The sequence below is a fragment of the Scophthalmus maximus genome, chromosome 13, assembly GCF_022379125.1.
Source record: "Scophthalmus maximus strain ysfricsl-2021 chromosome 13, ASM2237912v1, whole genome shotgun sequence".
NCBI classification, from domain to species: Eukaryota; Metazoa; Chordata; class Actinopteri; order Pleuronectiformes; family Scophthalmidae; genus Scophthalmus; species Scophthalmus maximus.
Window position 1 is genome coordinate 8510609 of NC_061527.1, and position 17284 is coordinate 8527892.

Consider the following 17284-nt stretch of genomic DNA (forward strand, 5'->3'; position numbering starts at 1 on the left):
AACAGTACACGTCATGTTGAACCTTTAAGTCCCGATCAATCAAACGTCGATGTATCGCTCCAGGTGTAAGTTAACATACTTTCATCATCTAAAATTGTCTCACTCTTTATTAACTTCGCCTTTCCAGCACTTTCAGTCTCGTTTGACCAGTAACATACAGATTATTTTCATATAAAGATTCATCACTACCACATACAAATCTCAAATGCTAGGATATTTTCCTTGTCCGTGTCAAACAATGAAGTTTTTTTGTTTGTTGCTACAATCATACATATAAATCTGGTATATAAATGCCCCACCAAGCATCACGGAATATTAAAATATCTCAGTTTTGATACTATAGTAAATGATTTGAGAGAGGACAGTAAATTCAACATATTTTTAAAAAAAATATTTTTTTATTATTTTAAACGATCTACAATGTGTTTCATTTGATCAGTAATAAAGACAGGTGTATACAGTGTGTCTCTAAGGCAACCATTAATCACCAAAAAGATTTCAATTCTAAACACAAAAATATTTTCTATTTCAGCAGTGACCTTCTAGGGTGATTGACCCAAAAATCTGCCTCCGACCTTCCAGGAACAGGTTCAAGCCTTGGATCACTTTGCATACAGACAAACAAGGACACAAACTGGGCTCCTCAGGCAAAAGAGTTGTTATCCCAGCCAAATTTAGTTGCAGTGTTGAAGAACAAATACAAGGTATTGTCTGATAAACACAAAGACAATTTACCCCAAGTTCTGCAATTAACCAGTGTCATTAAGACTGTAAATCTTGCTCTTTTAAAACTTGTACACTGCATTAAAATGCCATGTAATACTTAATTTTCTGCATGTGAAGAAACGTATTTCTAAATATATTTCACATTTGTGATTGTAATGCTGCGACGGTTAACTGCTGATACATTTTTTTACATCATCAAATTGTTCCTCACACTGTCTGATACTGACGACAATGTCCGAACATGTTTTAAAAAACCAGTGAGGATGTTTTGCCTCAAGTCACATCTGACGATTGGCTGCAAAACAACTAAGACTATTCACTTTCTTTGCAGCTAAAGGTCACGATGAGTTTGATTTCATACGTTCAGGATCTCCTACACAATCCTTCACTCAGGACGTATCACTGATGTACTTGTACGTCATTCGCTCAGTGCTGGTCCAAGCATTTCATCTATTCCTCGCTGTTAAGTGAGGACTATGTACTGTCTGTGTCGCCAGCGCTCATCTGGATCAAACCGATTACAGACGAGACTGTGCCCATCAGCCCCACCAACCAGTTGGGGAATCGACCAGCCCACAGGAAGCCAGGCGGCATCCAGTGGATGGCGTTACTGAGGTCGGCCATACTGCTGACGATGGAGAGAAGCTCCCCTCGCATCTGTGTGTGGAGCCGAGAGTGGCTAAACAAAAACAAAATGATAATAATCAACACACATTTATCAGGACATATTGTAAAGGAAAAAGTCTCAGGATCAAGACGTGGGCCGTCTTATTTTAACTGCAAAGAACTGAATATTTGTTGTAAAACTGCAGAAACAACACCTGTCGCCAGCTCCGTCTCTCCCACATCTCTCCAGCTTCCTCTTCAGCAGCAGCAGAACTCGAATTGACCTGAAAAACAAGGGATTCACACTCAGACTGAAAGTGTCGTATGTCCAATATTTAGCAATTAAAGCAAGAAACTATGTGAGTACAGTACCTAAAGTACTGAGTGTTTTTTTCTAAATACAAGTTTCAAAATTCAAATTTCATTTCACTTCATTGAATTTATATTCAGTTACACTTCTAAATAATCTGTGAGCCTATAAGTAAAAATTGTCATTTCTGGGACTGTACGTCTGATGTTTGTGGACAGGTAACCTCACCTGAGTATTCCCAGCAGCAGTGAGCTTCCCCACAGCACCGTGCTGAACAGCCACCACTTATCAGACTTCGCTTTGATGAGCTCGGCGTCAGCGGCCCACGCGATGTGTTCACAGGGGTAGTACAGTTGGTCGGCCACATTGTTTATCACAGAAATCCAACGCACACCTGAGTCCTCTTCCTTTAAAAGACATTCAAAATATATGTTTATGTTGGATTTCAAAGGGTGAAATTTATAATTATGGATCACATCACCCTGTTGTTTTCAAGAAAAGATTTAGAACAACTCGATATTTCCAGCTGTTATTAAAATTGACAGAATTCAATGTCTCAAGTCCTTTGTTAATTCAATTTCCTCACCATTCGGGGCGTTGACCTAATAATGCATCAGAGCATGTACAGTATTTGGGACACCTATGGTAAATGTTTGCATCAACTTTCAAAGCCTCATTTAACTTTAATGTTGCAGGAAAGCTGTAAGTTAGCAAAAGTCTTGAAAAAGGACAGATTTCTATGCAATCAACATGGGTTTTCATATTTTATTGACATAATCTTTTCTGTTTTACTTTGGGGAGTTTACCTCTCACCTTTCTACCATTGACGGTTATTCACTGGACTTTGACTGCCCTAATTTCAATTTAATGAGTCAAAATGAGACCAGAGAGTGTATGTTTTTCGAGTACTCCGGCTTCCTCTCACACTCATGCAGAACACATGCAGGATTGCAGGTTAGGTGAACTGGACACTGAACAGGTGTGGGTGTGAATGGTTGTTTGTCTTTGTACATTGGCCTGCCCTGACCCTGCCTACAATATCAGTTGGGATTGGCTGCAGCTCCCACTCGACCCTCAGAGGATAAGTGGTACGGATAATGGATCTTTATCTGAAAATGATCTGGTAAATACAACTGTCAGATAATGCAGAGTAAGAAGTACAACATTTGCCTCTGACATTTTGTGGAGCTGAAGAAGAGATTGTAAGTAAAGTCCAACTATCGTGATGATCGGAGGATTGAGAGGAGCTGTTGTGTGGCTCACCCCGGCTCCAAAGCCATAGCTGTGTGAGTACGTCAGCATGGACAGATCGTCGAACAGTCTCAGCACCGTCCTGCACTGACTGAGCTGAGCGGAAAACAGGAGCAGACTTTTGCCAAGGCGCTGCGATGAGATGTCCGCTTCGGCCTTCCGGGACAGAACTCCTCCAACGAGCTGGGAGCCATAACAGACCGTCCTGATCTGAGAAGACCAAACAGAGAGAGAGAGAGAGAGAGAGAGAGAGAGAGAGAGAGAGAGAGAGAGAGAGAGAGAGAGAGAGGTTCACATTCAGGCAGAAATTATTTTATATTTTGTGGAACAATTTGTATTTGTTATTTTTAGACACATATATATAAAAACCTGTAGGTTGTAGGTGGGTGTTTGTATGTTGACAATTATAATGACATAAAGTAATTATTAACAACTACAACAATTCGACTATACAGCAACATACTTGAAATATTTAAAATAAATAGGCTACCACTGTCTAATAGGTCACTCTTTATGAAGTTTAGGTGTAGGTTTATTAAGACTAATGAACAATTAAATTATTAAGACAATGGACAGGATAATGAGTTAGGTGATTGTTTTTGCAGCCCTGTGTGAATCCACATGACTCCACTGATACTCACAACTTTATCTCTGCCCCTGTAGGACTCCAGCAGGCGGACCAGAGACTCCACCGCCCGCTGCATGTCTGCGTGCGAGCGACGAGCTGTTAAATAAAGAAACACAACATCCTCACTCTTCACCTGCTTCCTCTGCTGCAGAGTTCTCCGCTGGACTTTGAACCAGGAAGTGGTCGAGTTCAGACCCAGGTAGATGATCACCGAGTACATAGACCACGATGGCGCACTGCTGCCTTCTTCCGTTTGGGCTATGTCACTTCTGCCTCAACATCACTGGCTCATCGTTACATAAACACAATACAATCCAATGCGATAAAAGTATTATGGAAAATAAGGCTTTGTCAGTGTCGTCCTAAAGTCTCTTTATTGTATGTTTTTTTTGACACACCACATCCACCAACAGCATAATGTGCCCCCCATTTATATACACTAATTATATATTATATGCAATACTACATTGCTATCAATTTCCAAAGCTAATTATTTTTGGATATTTACACATTTCCCACCGATAAAATGATTTTTTTTATTATCTCTATGTGCAGAGTAGAATAGCACTGAATAAACTTGTAAGATTTTTTGAAAGAATGTCCAGTATGGCAGCTGTACATTCAATTTATAAATAGTTTTTTAAAAATGAATTGTGTAAAAATTAGATGAGCATAATATTTCTAATGGGCAAATGTGTAGTGTAGCTATTAATATCAATGCTGTAGAACAATATTTAGGGTCATTTAGGTGTTTTACTGCCAATCTTGCTAATCTATAATGGGTGGCTGTGGCTCAGGAGGTACAGTTGGTCATATGCATGCTGATGTGTCCCTGGGCAAGACACTTAACCCTGAATTGTCTCTACCGATAGTGTATGAATGTGACAGAAAAAGCGCGGTACATCGAAATGCGGTATTAATGTGTGAATGGGTTTATGTGACTTGTCCTGTAAAGTACTTTGAGTGGTCAATAAGACTAGAAGAATATAGTCCATTTAGTCCATTGTAAAAAAAATGTATTTCAGTCTTCAAAGAGCAAGGTTACATCCAAAAGATTCCAATTACATTCGGCTAAAACCTTGGCCCCGTACTGGGACCTTACATCAACAGCTCAGGTCCTGACCTAACCCCAAACCAACTTGCCAAGTTTGGTCCAAATTGGATAAAAGCATCCTGAGTTATCACTGGGACACAAAGACAAAGCATTGATTACAATAAACCCACCCAGTGGGTGTAACCAGTGCTGTGCCAGCTCTGGTTACACCCACCGATTTTATCTGTGCTTTGCAGATAGAACGCAGATAGAACACAGATAAAATCGGGACACTGAAGAGCTTTCAAACACAGTGTAATTTGTCAAGATTATGATTCCAGAACACACCCAAAGTAGAGTTATCTAGGCTAATGTGTCCCTTGGGATGGTGCAAAAAGAAAACCTGATACATTGAAGGAACACAATTGAGGAGTTAAGTCTCATCCAAATGCAATCACTGTACAGTCATTCGGAGGCCTAATATGGATTGAAAGTCCGTTGTCTGAATTCTGTCGGAAATTTTAGAAGATGTATGTTTGGAGAAACATTGATGTAATGTGGGCTGCCCAGTGGTGCAGTGGTTGGCGCTGTCGCCTCACAGCAAGAAGGTTTTGGGTTCGCATTCCAGGTTCACAACAACCAGGGCCATTTTATGTGTGGAGTTTACATGTCCTCTCTGTGTATGTGTCCCTCGGGGTACTCCGGCCTCCTCCCATAGTCCAAAGACATGCAGATTGGGGTTAGCTTAATTGGAGACTCTAAATTGACCGTAGGTGTGAATGTGAGGGTAAATGGTGGTTTGTCTCTGTATGTTGGCCCTGTGATAGGCTGGCGACCTGTCCAGGGTGAACCCCGCCTCTCACCCAATGCAGCGCAGGTGGGATTGGCTCCAGCCAACCCACGACCCTTGATGAATAAAAAATAAAATAGGTGTCCACTGTCTTCCTTTGACTTTACCAAACATAACTCTCTGGATGTGAGCAGTTCTTAATATTTATTAAGTAAAAAAACAACTTAACAGTGAAAAATTTATTTTATTTACTTAGTTATTTCAGAGATCAAGCAATACACAAAGCCACACTGATAGTGTATTCATTTTCTATACAAGCAGTTTGACAAACAATGGCATGTTGACAGGTCTCTGCACAGGGTTTGAGTGTGTGTTTGTGTGTGTGTGTGTGTGTGTGTTTTGAAATGTTTTAATAATCAGTATGTTGGAGAATCGTTGTCATAGACATCTGAAAAGGGGACAAAAATGAGAAAAAAAGTAAAACCACTGAACTGGCCTTCACAATTTCAAATCCAATGGGAATTACATGATCACAATTTGCATGGCAATTATCATAGATCACGAGGATTCAAAGATAACTCACCGCTTGGATAGTCAACATCGTCATATATGTCACCTTCCCTGCAAAGTAAGACTGATATTAACCTGATTGCAGAAAATAGTTGCTATTGTTGTGTCTATGTAAAATCTGAACCCAAAATTAAACATGAAGTCAAGATTTAAGGGTACAACGTTGTTTACGGTAATTGTGAACGAGAACAAGATTCATAATTTTTAAAAACAGATGAAGTAAAAAGATATGTACTATGTTCAGATGTAGGTTCATCAAGTAGGTATATTAACAATTTGGAAAGATGAAGCAATAGCCTAACATGCAGTGAAATAATATATACATGTACCATATGTAATGTGCCGTTGTATATGTCTATATTTGTCAGTATTTTTACGTATAGTTTATACATTTTGTTTTGATGCTGTTGGTTCGAATGCTTGTACATCCAAAACTGTAACTTTAAAATCAAAAAATAGAAGTCATTAATCATATTTTCGCTTGGTTAGATATTTCTAAAATTCAGACAGACATAAAAAGTGTTTTGTAGTTGGAGTTTATGAAAAATTAAAAAGCGTCTGTCCAAAATAAAATAATATCCATTTCAAAAACAACACCAACAACTAAATGAAATGTCGAAGATGAGCTATTACTGTAACTATAACACATACAAAAGACTAATTCAGTATTTTTTAACAGTTAGAAACATGGTCAGGTAATTTGGTCACAAACAAACTGATGAAGATTCACTTACATTGGAAGAAGAAGAGATCTGCACACATAACCATCTATGAGAGGCGAGACAAAACAAACCTTTAGGATTATTGATATTTCATCATGATTTCCTCATTATTTTATTATCATCTGACAAACACTAATGATTATAAGAAATTTTCTAAAAAGGAACTAAAATCTGCTCTGCTTGTGTTAACCAACATGGTATATAACTACTGGTGAGGACAGGATGACAGGCCTCAAGTATCTTTTGGACTTTTCAAACATCTGAATTGAAGAAAAACAGTGGAAGAGTCAACAAAAGGTAAATCATTTTTCCTTTGGTCATGTCCAAACTTTTCTCTCCTGTCACCAGCAAGCTTCCTCTTTTTCAGCTATTCAGAAATGTTGGAAATATTTCTATAACTTACACTGGATTGGGACTACATTTTGAACAGTTCACTGTGCCCAGACACTATAATCTGTTAAGATGTCCCTTTACACTGCACCACCATGTCTTCACGTACATTTTCCAAAACTGTTTCGACACAGAGCTTTCTTGCTGTTGATGAGATGGATCACATCCAGGACTTCTCCCTGACACACATGCAGATCCTTCCCTCCTGGCCTCTTAATGACGCCGTTAGGATCCACCATCATGGTGTGCAGAACACTGAGGGGCCCTTCATACTAGAAAACAACAGGTAAAGTGACTTCCAATGAGGGCTGTATAGTATGTTTATGTTATATGAATCATGTCATTATTTTTCGGAAATATAAGCGGTTCCTCAGGGATCAATCCTGGGCCCTGTTTTTTCTCTATGTAGTTCCTTTTGGACAAATAATACATGCTACAACAATGCTATGTTGATGACACCTTGCTTTACCTTCTACTTAAACTAAATAATATCTGCAAGTGTAAGAAAAATATTTACCTTGAATTTTTTTCTTAGCTCCTTCTCAGCTTTGGAATCTAAGCTGAAAATGACAATGGTATCACAGTTAGATTTCATCACTTATCTGATATTTAAGTGGGTTTACAATACAATGATAGTACAGTTACTCTCAATGGGTGATCATCTCAATCCTGTTTCTTTTCAGTTAATCAGATATGACCGGATACCTGATTTCAGGTGGTGGTGGGGGGAAATCCTCAGTTATTGGTTGAACGTCATCATAGTCATCTGAGGACGAAACAAAATGCTAACTGAAACTAACTTAATCTTGTTTTCTGTATCAACAGAAAACAAGATTATTGACATTGTTGGATGTATTGACATTGTTGGAACAATCAAATAATAACAGAAAAAGTAATAAATAACAATAACAAATACACATTGAGCAAGTAGTTTATTTCTTATTTATGTTTGGTATCAAGTTGGATATCTTTCATATTATTCAACTTGTCCAAGATTTAATTTAGCAAACAGTACAGTGAGTTATAGTACAATTATTTAGAAAGTATTTTATTGCACAAAATTCTATCAACCACAGATTAAGCTAGTACCTGTTAACAGTAATCAAATAAGCACTGATTTCATGAATATTTTGTTGGCCATGCAATTTTTTTTCAGAAAAGAAAAAAAAATGAAACTACATATGATGTCCTTTATTTTACATTAATAGCTAAGACTGTGCTGACAGTGCACACTACATATAATGTCCTTTATTTTACATTAATAGCCAAGACTGTGCTGACAGTGCTGAAAATAAATACAAACTCTGGGATCTTACCATATATAATCCTAATTAGCCAGTGACATGTATGCTTTACTTTTACTTACCTTCATCTTGAATCATGCTGCAGATTTGAAGAAACAAAATGAACATGTTAGCTAGAAAAGTTTTAGAAACAGAAGAAAAAGAAATACAACCAAATAATGATGTATATGTTTACAGGTCGAGTTCCAGAATTTCAAATTACTAAATCACTGAACATAACTTTAATACCTTTGGAGGAAGTTAGTTGAAGAGAGTTAAAAGGGTTTTCTCTCAATTTAACAAAAAAAAAAACATAGTGCTGGAGGAAATTAATCTAATGTACCTGTCTCTGTTATCACAGTCCAAATGTAACAGCTGCGGGGGGTCAGGAGGTGGTGGAGGTAAAGGTGATGTCTCTATTTTTTTTAACTGAAGCACTTTGCGCTTCACTGCTTCATAGTCAATGTCCACACACGTGTTGCTGATATATCCATCTACATGAAACACGATGAAAAGATGCTTATTATCGCATTCCAGTGGTAAGTATCAGACAGTACAGCCAGAGGCAGGGCTTTTCTCCCCCACAGATAGAGCTGTGCATCATCTGCGTAACATGATAGGTCATATTTTCATAAACCATACAAAATTAAGTAGGAGCCGAAGGTCAGGAACACATCCCTTACAGGATGCAAACATCTGCCTAAAAATGAAACTGTACAAAGTGAAGTAGGAGCCAAGTCAAGACCACATCCCTTTGAGGAGGCAAACATCTGCCAAAAGATCTCCAGCCTCAAGATGAAGAATTGCAGAGGCAGCAACCGTATTGGAAAGAAAATGAAAATGAGGAAAAAAAATCACCCTTTATTCCATCTTTTGTTGATATGCCAATTTTTTCCAGCTAAGCCAAATGTAAAAAAAATGTTTTGCAGTATATAATTTAAGCTATTTTCATTTCTGTTCTGTTGATATATGCAAATTGAAAACTACTCATGCTCAAGTTGCTGCTGGATATTTACAGACATTTAGGCAAATCAAGCCTCCTCATTGTCAGTTAGGTTCCTGTGTGGAGGTGAATTTGCTAGAAGTGCTGTTTCATGACCAAATCAAACACCTTTGTGGCTCAGATGGGAAGATGTTTTGCAAGATTGATTCAGAGAAATGTGAAGCAAAACTCACAGTTTCCGTTCAGCGACCGAGCCAACCATTTGCCTAGTGGATTATTCTTCACTCGTAGGATTTCCACACTCTCGCCCTGTCGCACAGCGAGTTCCAGTTTTCCTCCTCCATGCCAATCATGTCGGACTTTGGCTGTATGAAGGACCTCCACCTCCCCTTGCAGCTACAGGTGGACAGAAAATAAAAAGACGTCAAAGTGACAAAACATCTCAATGTTTCACAAATTTGAATTTCAAAGAAGGAACTCTGGTTTTAAATTCAAATGAGCATAACACTCTTGGAGCTGGAAGATCACCAGGTTACCTATTGTAGCTAACTCCTTTGACAATCTTTTTCCAGTCAGTACAATATTCTTACTTTCAGCCATTTAAAAGTTCTGTATATAAGTTTTTCTCTGCAGCCGAATGTGGTTTCTTTCTGGCGGTGTAGCGATAAGAAAGATAAGCCCCGGCCATTGTTGAGCTTGCAAGAGGTTAGAATACATCTTCTGTTCTGACATCGTGTCAGTGTGAACTGAAGGCAAGCTGGATGCTACAGTAACTCACTACCACGAAGTAGTATAACGAGACAGGCCGGGGATAGCCATGCTAATCTCAGTAGAAGAAAATAGGTAATGAGAAAATGAGTAATAAAAATTAGAGAAAATTAGACAAAATTGGTGTTGTTTTCTACAACCGGAGACCGATGTTGGACAGTAGAGAAATGAAGTTTGATGCTGCCAAAACTGAAATGTTTCTTCTAGATGTGTAAGTAAGCAGTTGTTAATGCTAAAAAAAAATAAAAGAAGACATACAGCACCATTAACTACTAAACCTTCAATTTGTGTCATTTCTGTTTTGTAAGGTCACCCATGCCAACTACTTGAGAGTGATCCTGTGCTGTTGAAGGAGCTGGAGCTGAGGAAGGTTCTTACCTGAAAGTTCTTCCTCAGCTCATTCTCCTTTTTCTGACGCTCCATCTGGTCTTTCTTCTCCTGTTCCCGTTGCTTCTTAGCTTCTTTCTTGTTTGCCGTCATAGTATTTACCTGGTTCACCCCCACCTCGTCGCTGTGAAGGAGCAATTCGAATTAAAAATGACACCATTTCATATGACACAACATACATGAATGAACAGCAAACCAAAACTGCACAGCATTTAGGTTTGTGTCAGAGTTTTCTTTTAAAATGCCCTTACTGAATTAAACTTTTTTGGAAAAGGTTCTAATATCACAACGGTCAGTGTAACAGCAAAGACAATTAACAATAAAATATTTAACTCCAGGTCTTTTGTCTGTTATCACATTTTCCTGGTTTGACGGGAGTTGCATGTGCTGAATCTTAGAAACAACTTATAAGTAAGAAAAGCTTTACCCCATTAAAATGTGGTTGGCTTAAAACTGAAGGAGCAGATACTGATACTATACTATACTTATACAGTCCGATGTGACTTTGCTTGTACCTCATTTGTACATTGTTATCAAATCAGTCAAGCACTTCATCTCATGTTCAAATCAAATTATGACTGAGACAACTGTTGGGTTGATCATTGTGGTTGCTACAACGGCAAACTGATGCAGTAGTGGTAGCAGCAGATTCAGAAAATAACAGCAGCAATAACAGAAATAATTGCAGCAGTGTCCGTCCCATAATAATGCAGTTGAAGCCATTTTCTACTTTTAGTCTATACTGCGCTCATTAGATTAAGAACCAATAATTAATCGTAACTGGCAAAGGTATTAAGTGTATACTTACTCATCAATAAACTCATATACATCATCATCATCATCCTGCAAGAGAAACATTTATTTGAAATAAAAATAAAATATGCATGCACAGAGATTATTCCATTAATGCCACTCATTGTGAGAATGTTTGTTGATTCACAGTCACAGAAAATATCTGAAAACAAAGTCAGTATCTAAGTTGATTGCCAATTGTATCACCAATATAAATGAAATGAATAAACATGTATTCTTAATTCTAACGTTTGTTAATACTTTGATAGTAAGTTACATTTCAGTTTCACTTTACCCACCTTGTCCACACAAAATGAATTGTTGTCACTCCAGGACTCTGCAAAAAACATGAAAGTCAAAACTTGTGGCACGTTTTCTCACAAAATGCTTTAGTAAACCATAATAAAACGTCACTCAGATGAAGAAGAGCGTCTGGAACAGAAGAAGCTGCAGTGATGCACCAATAAACAGAATGTATTCATACCGTTCTTCTTAATACTTGCGATGTCATCATACGTTTCCTTTTTGTCATTAATGTCTCTGCAATTGATAAGCAACAAATTTCTGATTGTAAATTATTTCAGCAATTACTCACTTTTTTTCTCGTAAAATGTTGCTCTGTATCAACACTGACAATGTGAAATATTCAACCCTTTCTCCTAAGATTTTTTTTGTAAAAATATATTTTCAAAGTTGTATATGACCTTATATGATCTTCATCTTTAGGAGATTTTCTTTAGGCAATTTTTTTTATAACAGAGAGACAAGGAAAGACAGACAAATAAACATAAAGGTAAAAATAATTCAATTAATAATAATATATGCGATACAAACATATTTTTCTGCAATTGTAAAAAAAAGACATTTTAATGACATTTTTAACGAAAGTGTTTAGATACTTTGTAAGGACAAATTGCAACGATTTAAAAAGCCGTGTTCACATATGTCTCATAGTAAACTATTTTAAAATTCTTAATTTGTTTGTTGTTTATTTTGTTTTCATAAAATTAATTTGTCACATTATCTGATTGTATTTTAGCATCCTCATGGATTTTATTATCATTGATTGTATATTTAAAGATGTTTTATATAAGATATGATATATATTGTTTGACCTTTTTCCTGAATTTAATAAACACGTGCATGTTGTGAACTGATAAATACTCACAGAGAGGCGATCTGGTGTGTGAGCCTGCTCGGCTTGTTGGATCTTTCTGGCTGTTTTGGAAGATTCATGACTGCTGGTAGAGACATTTTTCTGCCGGCTGAACCTTGGTAACCTGCTGACGGGAACCAGAGAGAGCGTCTTTATGTATATTAAGAAATGTTTTACAATTAGACACATTGACTATGAATGCAATAAAAATCCACCTGAAAAACAGACATCAAAAAGTAAGGAATAAAGGCACATACACTAAAAAGTTACCAGTCTCCTGAATGGGCTTCATTATTTTATTTTATTGAATTTTACTGCTGATAATTAGAATATGATGTTCAGTCGGTCGAATTTAGATTTAAAAAATTTATAAATTTTATTGATTTAACTATCCAATAAAAGAAAGGATTTCACATGGAAATCTAAAATTGCCCCAAGTTCATCCATCAGACTTTGTTTGAGCCTTTTTGACTTTTCATGATTAAAAAAAAAAACAGCTGCTTGGTTCTATTCAAGTCAAATTAAAAATCTGAGCGCGAAACAATAAGCCAGAGAGACTCACATTCACTGTTCCTCGGGGCAGGAAGGGCAGGTCCTCGATTAAACCTCTTAAATGGCTCCAGGTCGACATTTGGAGGCCGTTTTGGCTTCAAGGGTAGCGGCCGTTCAGGGGGCAGGGGCTTCCTCAGCGGGATCACTTCACCTGCGCTCCTCTGTCTGGGCTGCTGTCGCAGCAGTAGAGGGGCGGAGGGGGGAGCTGGTGCAGGGACCTCGGCAGGAACCGGAGCCGGAGTCAGGGCTGGTTTGGGGCCTGGTGGCCTCTGGTGGCTCAGCATCATGTTCTGGAGCATCTCCCCCTTCTGTTTGACCTTGCTAGTGTCTGACGGCTGGATGGATGCTCTCACTCCAGAACTGGGAGGCGGACGAGGGAAGGAAGGACTTCTGATGGGGAGGGAGGACGCCATTATCTCTGGCCTTGGAAATCTCACCAGGCCTGCGGCAGTCAAAGGAGGGGGAACAACGGGAGACAGTCTGTGGTGGGCCATGTTGTTCTCTGTTCCAGGGGGGATCGCTGTCCCAAACCTGGGTTGTGGAGACTTTGGGGAGCCGCTGTCTCGGCTGCTGTTCTCCAGCGTCTGGTTGTTAAATCGTGCCCTCAGAGACTTGACGTCGACGCTCTCCTCCTGAAAAACAACACAGGAGCACAAACTCAAACATGCAGCTGCTGTATATCTGAAGCAGGAAGTTAGCAGCAGAGCACACAGCAAGACATACACCCCCTCACTCTCACGAGCACACACCACTTGTCAAAAGCCTGCACTGTCTTTATAAAGAGGAGATGCACCAATGCAAATGCACAATTTCCTGGGTTTTCTTTCTATCTTCACAGAGCTGATGAATCCCCACCAACTCCCCGCAGCACTCCGAACCTCTCAGACAACACGGTACTGGAGGCAGCTAGTAGTGATTTCAGATCAGTAACACTCTTTAATAGCAGTATATAGACATTGAAGAAATTATTTATAACACAAATTCAGTATGAATTCAGAGCTGTTACGGATCAACCATTGATCCCTCAAAAGTACACAGTACAGTATGATGCTGTACACAAACTGTCGTCACACATTTTCTTCCTCTGTTGGTTGTGTTTGTTGTATCTTTTTGTATTTTTGTCATTCAGGTGTCACAATGGTGATAGCATGCAAACCAGACATGCAAAGCCTGACCTGCAGATGAGTCTGCTTACAAGAGGGAGTGCTGGTTTGATATTTACTTGCTTCATGGACTCATCTGCTCTCTGCTGGTGTTAAGTCTTTGTATTCTTATTTCTCTTCCCTTAGAAGTCATTTCCTGTCGGGTTTCTCACACTGAGCTGAACCACAACACTTACAAAAAGAAAAGAAAAATCTAACACAACTCAATACTACATCCCTGTCATGAATCCTACTTTTACAAATACAATACTGTTCAGTTTTTATCAACATTGTTAGAGAGGAATTGACTCAACTATATGTTTGTTTTTGAGATGGAGTGGTGAAAAACTGGATTGAAGTTATGTTGAAAAACTTTCTAATCTTCTTATGCCAACTTTCATCCTAACTCTTCACTAACTCTGACATCATATCTTAATTAACACCATTATAATCCTTCTAAATCTAGAATATTTCATCTATTGCATCGAATGCTATTGATGTATGTGCTTCACTTGTGTCAAGTGAAGGACAGAGCACATTAAATGTTGTTAAACATTGTCTGAAGAATTTTACATGGAAGTGCTCTTAAGTATATATATATTCTTTTAGGAGGATGAACTCCATAATAATAACATCACAGCCAGTGTGGAAAAAAAGAAGAAAAAAAAAACTCTTTATAGAGCTCAAACTCAAACTCCCATGGCCTTTTAAGTAACTAATGGCTCGTCATTATTTCTTAATAACACATGGATATACTAATAATTAATTATTACAAATGAATTACTACTTTAATCCAATCATATTTACATCTCGGCCTTTGTCAAACAACCAGTGTTTTTATAATGTTGAATACTTTTAATGTGTCACTCTTAATGTGTCACCTTTAATGTGTCACTTTTAATGTGTCACATGTGGTTTTAAGACAATTTTATATATTTATTTATATTTATTACTTGTTCATATGACTTCTTCTGTGTCTTCGATGACTTGTCTAATATCGTACTATTGGACTTAATGACGTTTTTGGACTAAATAGGGATAAAGATGCAAATTAATACAGGACCTAATTGTTCTATTCCTGATAAAGTCTGAGGTATTGACCTAAATAAAAACTAGTGCTGATATGAGTCTGCCAGCATTAAACCTCCCATTTTCAGAAATATTCTCTTTGGATTAGTTGAAATTCAGCATATGGAGTCATAAAACATTTTTAAAAAACCAATTGGCAAAAGTGATCAGCAACCACAGAACCGTAGTGGAGAATAATGGGATGAAGGAATACCCCTGGTACTTTGAGACGCTGACAATCAGACGATCTTTATGATAATTAAGGAATCACCCCATGTATTGTCTGAATACTTCAAGTTGTACGCTTTACAAAGCCAGAGAGAGGACTGTGAACAAGTGCAGGAAGTGCTCACAACCACACACCTCTATACCTCAGATAGCATGCTGCACAAAAAACTTTTTTCTCTGCACCACAAAGCTCAGACATGGGTTCCACTTTCAGTCAGCAAATGCCTGCAGAGGAAACATAGTGTTTGTGCATGTGTGTGTGTGTGTGTGTGTGTGTGTGTGTGATTGTGTGATTGATTGTGTGATTGAGTGAGTGAGTGAGTGAGTGAGTGAGTGTGTGTGTGTGTGTGTGTGTGTGTGTGTGTGTGTGTGTGTGTCTGATTGTGTGATTGAGTGAGTGAGTGAGTGAGTGAGTGAGTGTGTGTGTGTGTGTGTGTGTGTGTGTGTGTGTGTGTGTGTGTTTCCCCGTCTTTGGCACACATTAACTTAGGTGTTTTTAAAACGGTTCTTGCCACAGGCTGTGCAGGTGGTGCAGAGAAAAAAACATAAGAACAATCTGTATTCACAGCAGAGTGACAAAACAAAGGCTGTCTGACAAAATATGATTTAATTTTTCACAATAACTCATACTGTAGTTATATATGCTCTGATTGGTGAAAGCCAGATTACTGATCACTGATCATAGTAACATAATACCGTTCATGAGGTACCAGCCAGTCTTTGCTACAGATATTTGATGCTGCAGATACTTTATGTACTCTCATATAAGAAAAAACTATAGGAAGCATATCATCTTTTACTGTTTACAGACCAAAAAGTTTAATTGCATGCATAAATGAAGTCGTATTGAGCGTACACTGTGAATCATTAACCAGTGTAGTAAAGAATCCCAGTATTCATTGTGAAAAATTTCAAAGTTCAAGGCAGAAGGAAACTGAAGTTTTTCACAAGCTGAAACAATAAAAAAAATAAAATCTGGAGATGGACTTTCTACATTTGTTAGTTTATTCATAGACGCATTGATGGACTGGAGGAAATGGCCAGAATTAGACGCAGGAGAAGTTATGAAAGCTCTACTATTTCATTGGTAGACACATTTTAAAACACACAAACGTTATAGATATGATATTTTCTTACCATTTTTGCCTTTAGTTGTTATTCAGCGGTGGATAAATTGTTCCATGTCCAGCAGTGATTCAGTTTTCAGGCTGATGCTACTTTCTGACAGCTACATGACCTGTGCCAGTAAACCTCACAGCAAACAAGGAAATACTCAGTAATTCAGTGAAGGCAAAGTAGTAACGGTTACGTATTGGTAAATGTCATAAATTCTGTATTTCCTGTTTTATTGTGTTGTCATACTTGTACTTCCTGTCATTGCAGTTCATGTTTACTGCCAGTTTATGTAGTCCCCTGGTTCCTGTCACGATTCCTGTGAACACCTTATATAGTCAGTTCAAGTCTAGTGCTGCACTCGTGTTCATGTTCCCTCACATTTTACCCAGGGTTGCCTTCTCGTGCATGGACTTTTTTCCTCATTCACCCGGGCTTCATAGCCTTTGTTGGTCTTATTAACCAGTGAATGATGTTTTGGAGTCTGAGTAAAGAAAAGTGCAATTTTACCTAGAGGGCTGGCAGGAGCTGAGCAGTTCCGTAAAAGTTCGGGAAAAATACATTTGCGGATATTTGCGTTCTCCGACAAAATGCAGCAAGAGATTGTCAGAGTCAGGTGTGTTTACAACATGAGGAAAAATTTCAGATCCTGCTGTATTCTCACTCATTTTATTTTATTTTAACTTTTATCTTTTTACTCCACAAAATGTCGGGACCCAGTTGCCCAGACATTTTTACTTTAAAGGCCACAGCTTCCATTAAAGGCTTGCTGGTAGTTCCTGGATCTATAGGCTTTAACCTTAAGGAGACTGTGCTTTTGAGGTAG

At 38.2% G+C, this 17284-nt stretch overlaps 2 protein-coding genes across 3 annotated transcripts; both read right to left on the bottom strand.

Moving 5' to 3' along the window:
* Positions 1–376: 376 nt before the first annotated feature.
* pex11g (peroxisomal biogenesis factor 11 gamma) lies at positions 377–3701 on the bottom strand. The gene is made up of 5 exons (XM_035646710.1): positions 3535–3701; positions 2906–3103; positions 1871–2049; positions 1548–1616; positions 377–1405 (listed from the first exon to the last, which is right to left on the bottom strand). The coding sequence occupies exons 1-5, from the start codon at positions 3595–3597 to the stop codon at positions 1201–1203; spliced, it is 714 nt and encodes a 237-aa protein (XP_035502603.1). The 5' UTR covers positions 3598–3701; the 3' UTR covers positions 377–1200.
* A 1867-nt stretch (positions 3702–5568) lies between these two features.
* On the bottom strand, positions 5569–17264 carry si:ch73-40i7.2 (FYN-binding protein 1). 2 transcript variants are annotated; one of them, XM_035646536.2, is made up of 16 exons: positions 16483–17264; positions 12918–13539; positions 12368–12482; positions 11684–11739; positions 11499–11536; positions 11216–11250; positions 10399–10531; positions 9486–9648; positions 8653–8803; positions 8393–8409; positions 7732–7792; positions 7544–7586; positions 7136–7298; positions 6649–6682; positions 5928–5965; positions 5569–5792 (listed from the first exon to the last, which is right to left on the bottom strand). In XM_035646536.2, exons 1-16 carry the CDS (start codon positions 16483–16485, stop codon positions 5761–5763), a joined length of 1704 nt encoding a protein of 567 aa, XP_035502429.2. In that variant the 5' UTR covers positions 16486–17264; the 3' UTR covers positions 5569–5760. The 2 variants fall into 2 exon arrangements, with proteins under 2 accessions (XP_035502429.2, XP_035502430.2); XM_035646537.2 differs by having other exon boundaries at positions 12368–12479; positions 16483–16988.
* Between the last annotated feature and the right edge of the window lie 20 nt (positions 17265–17284).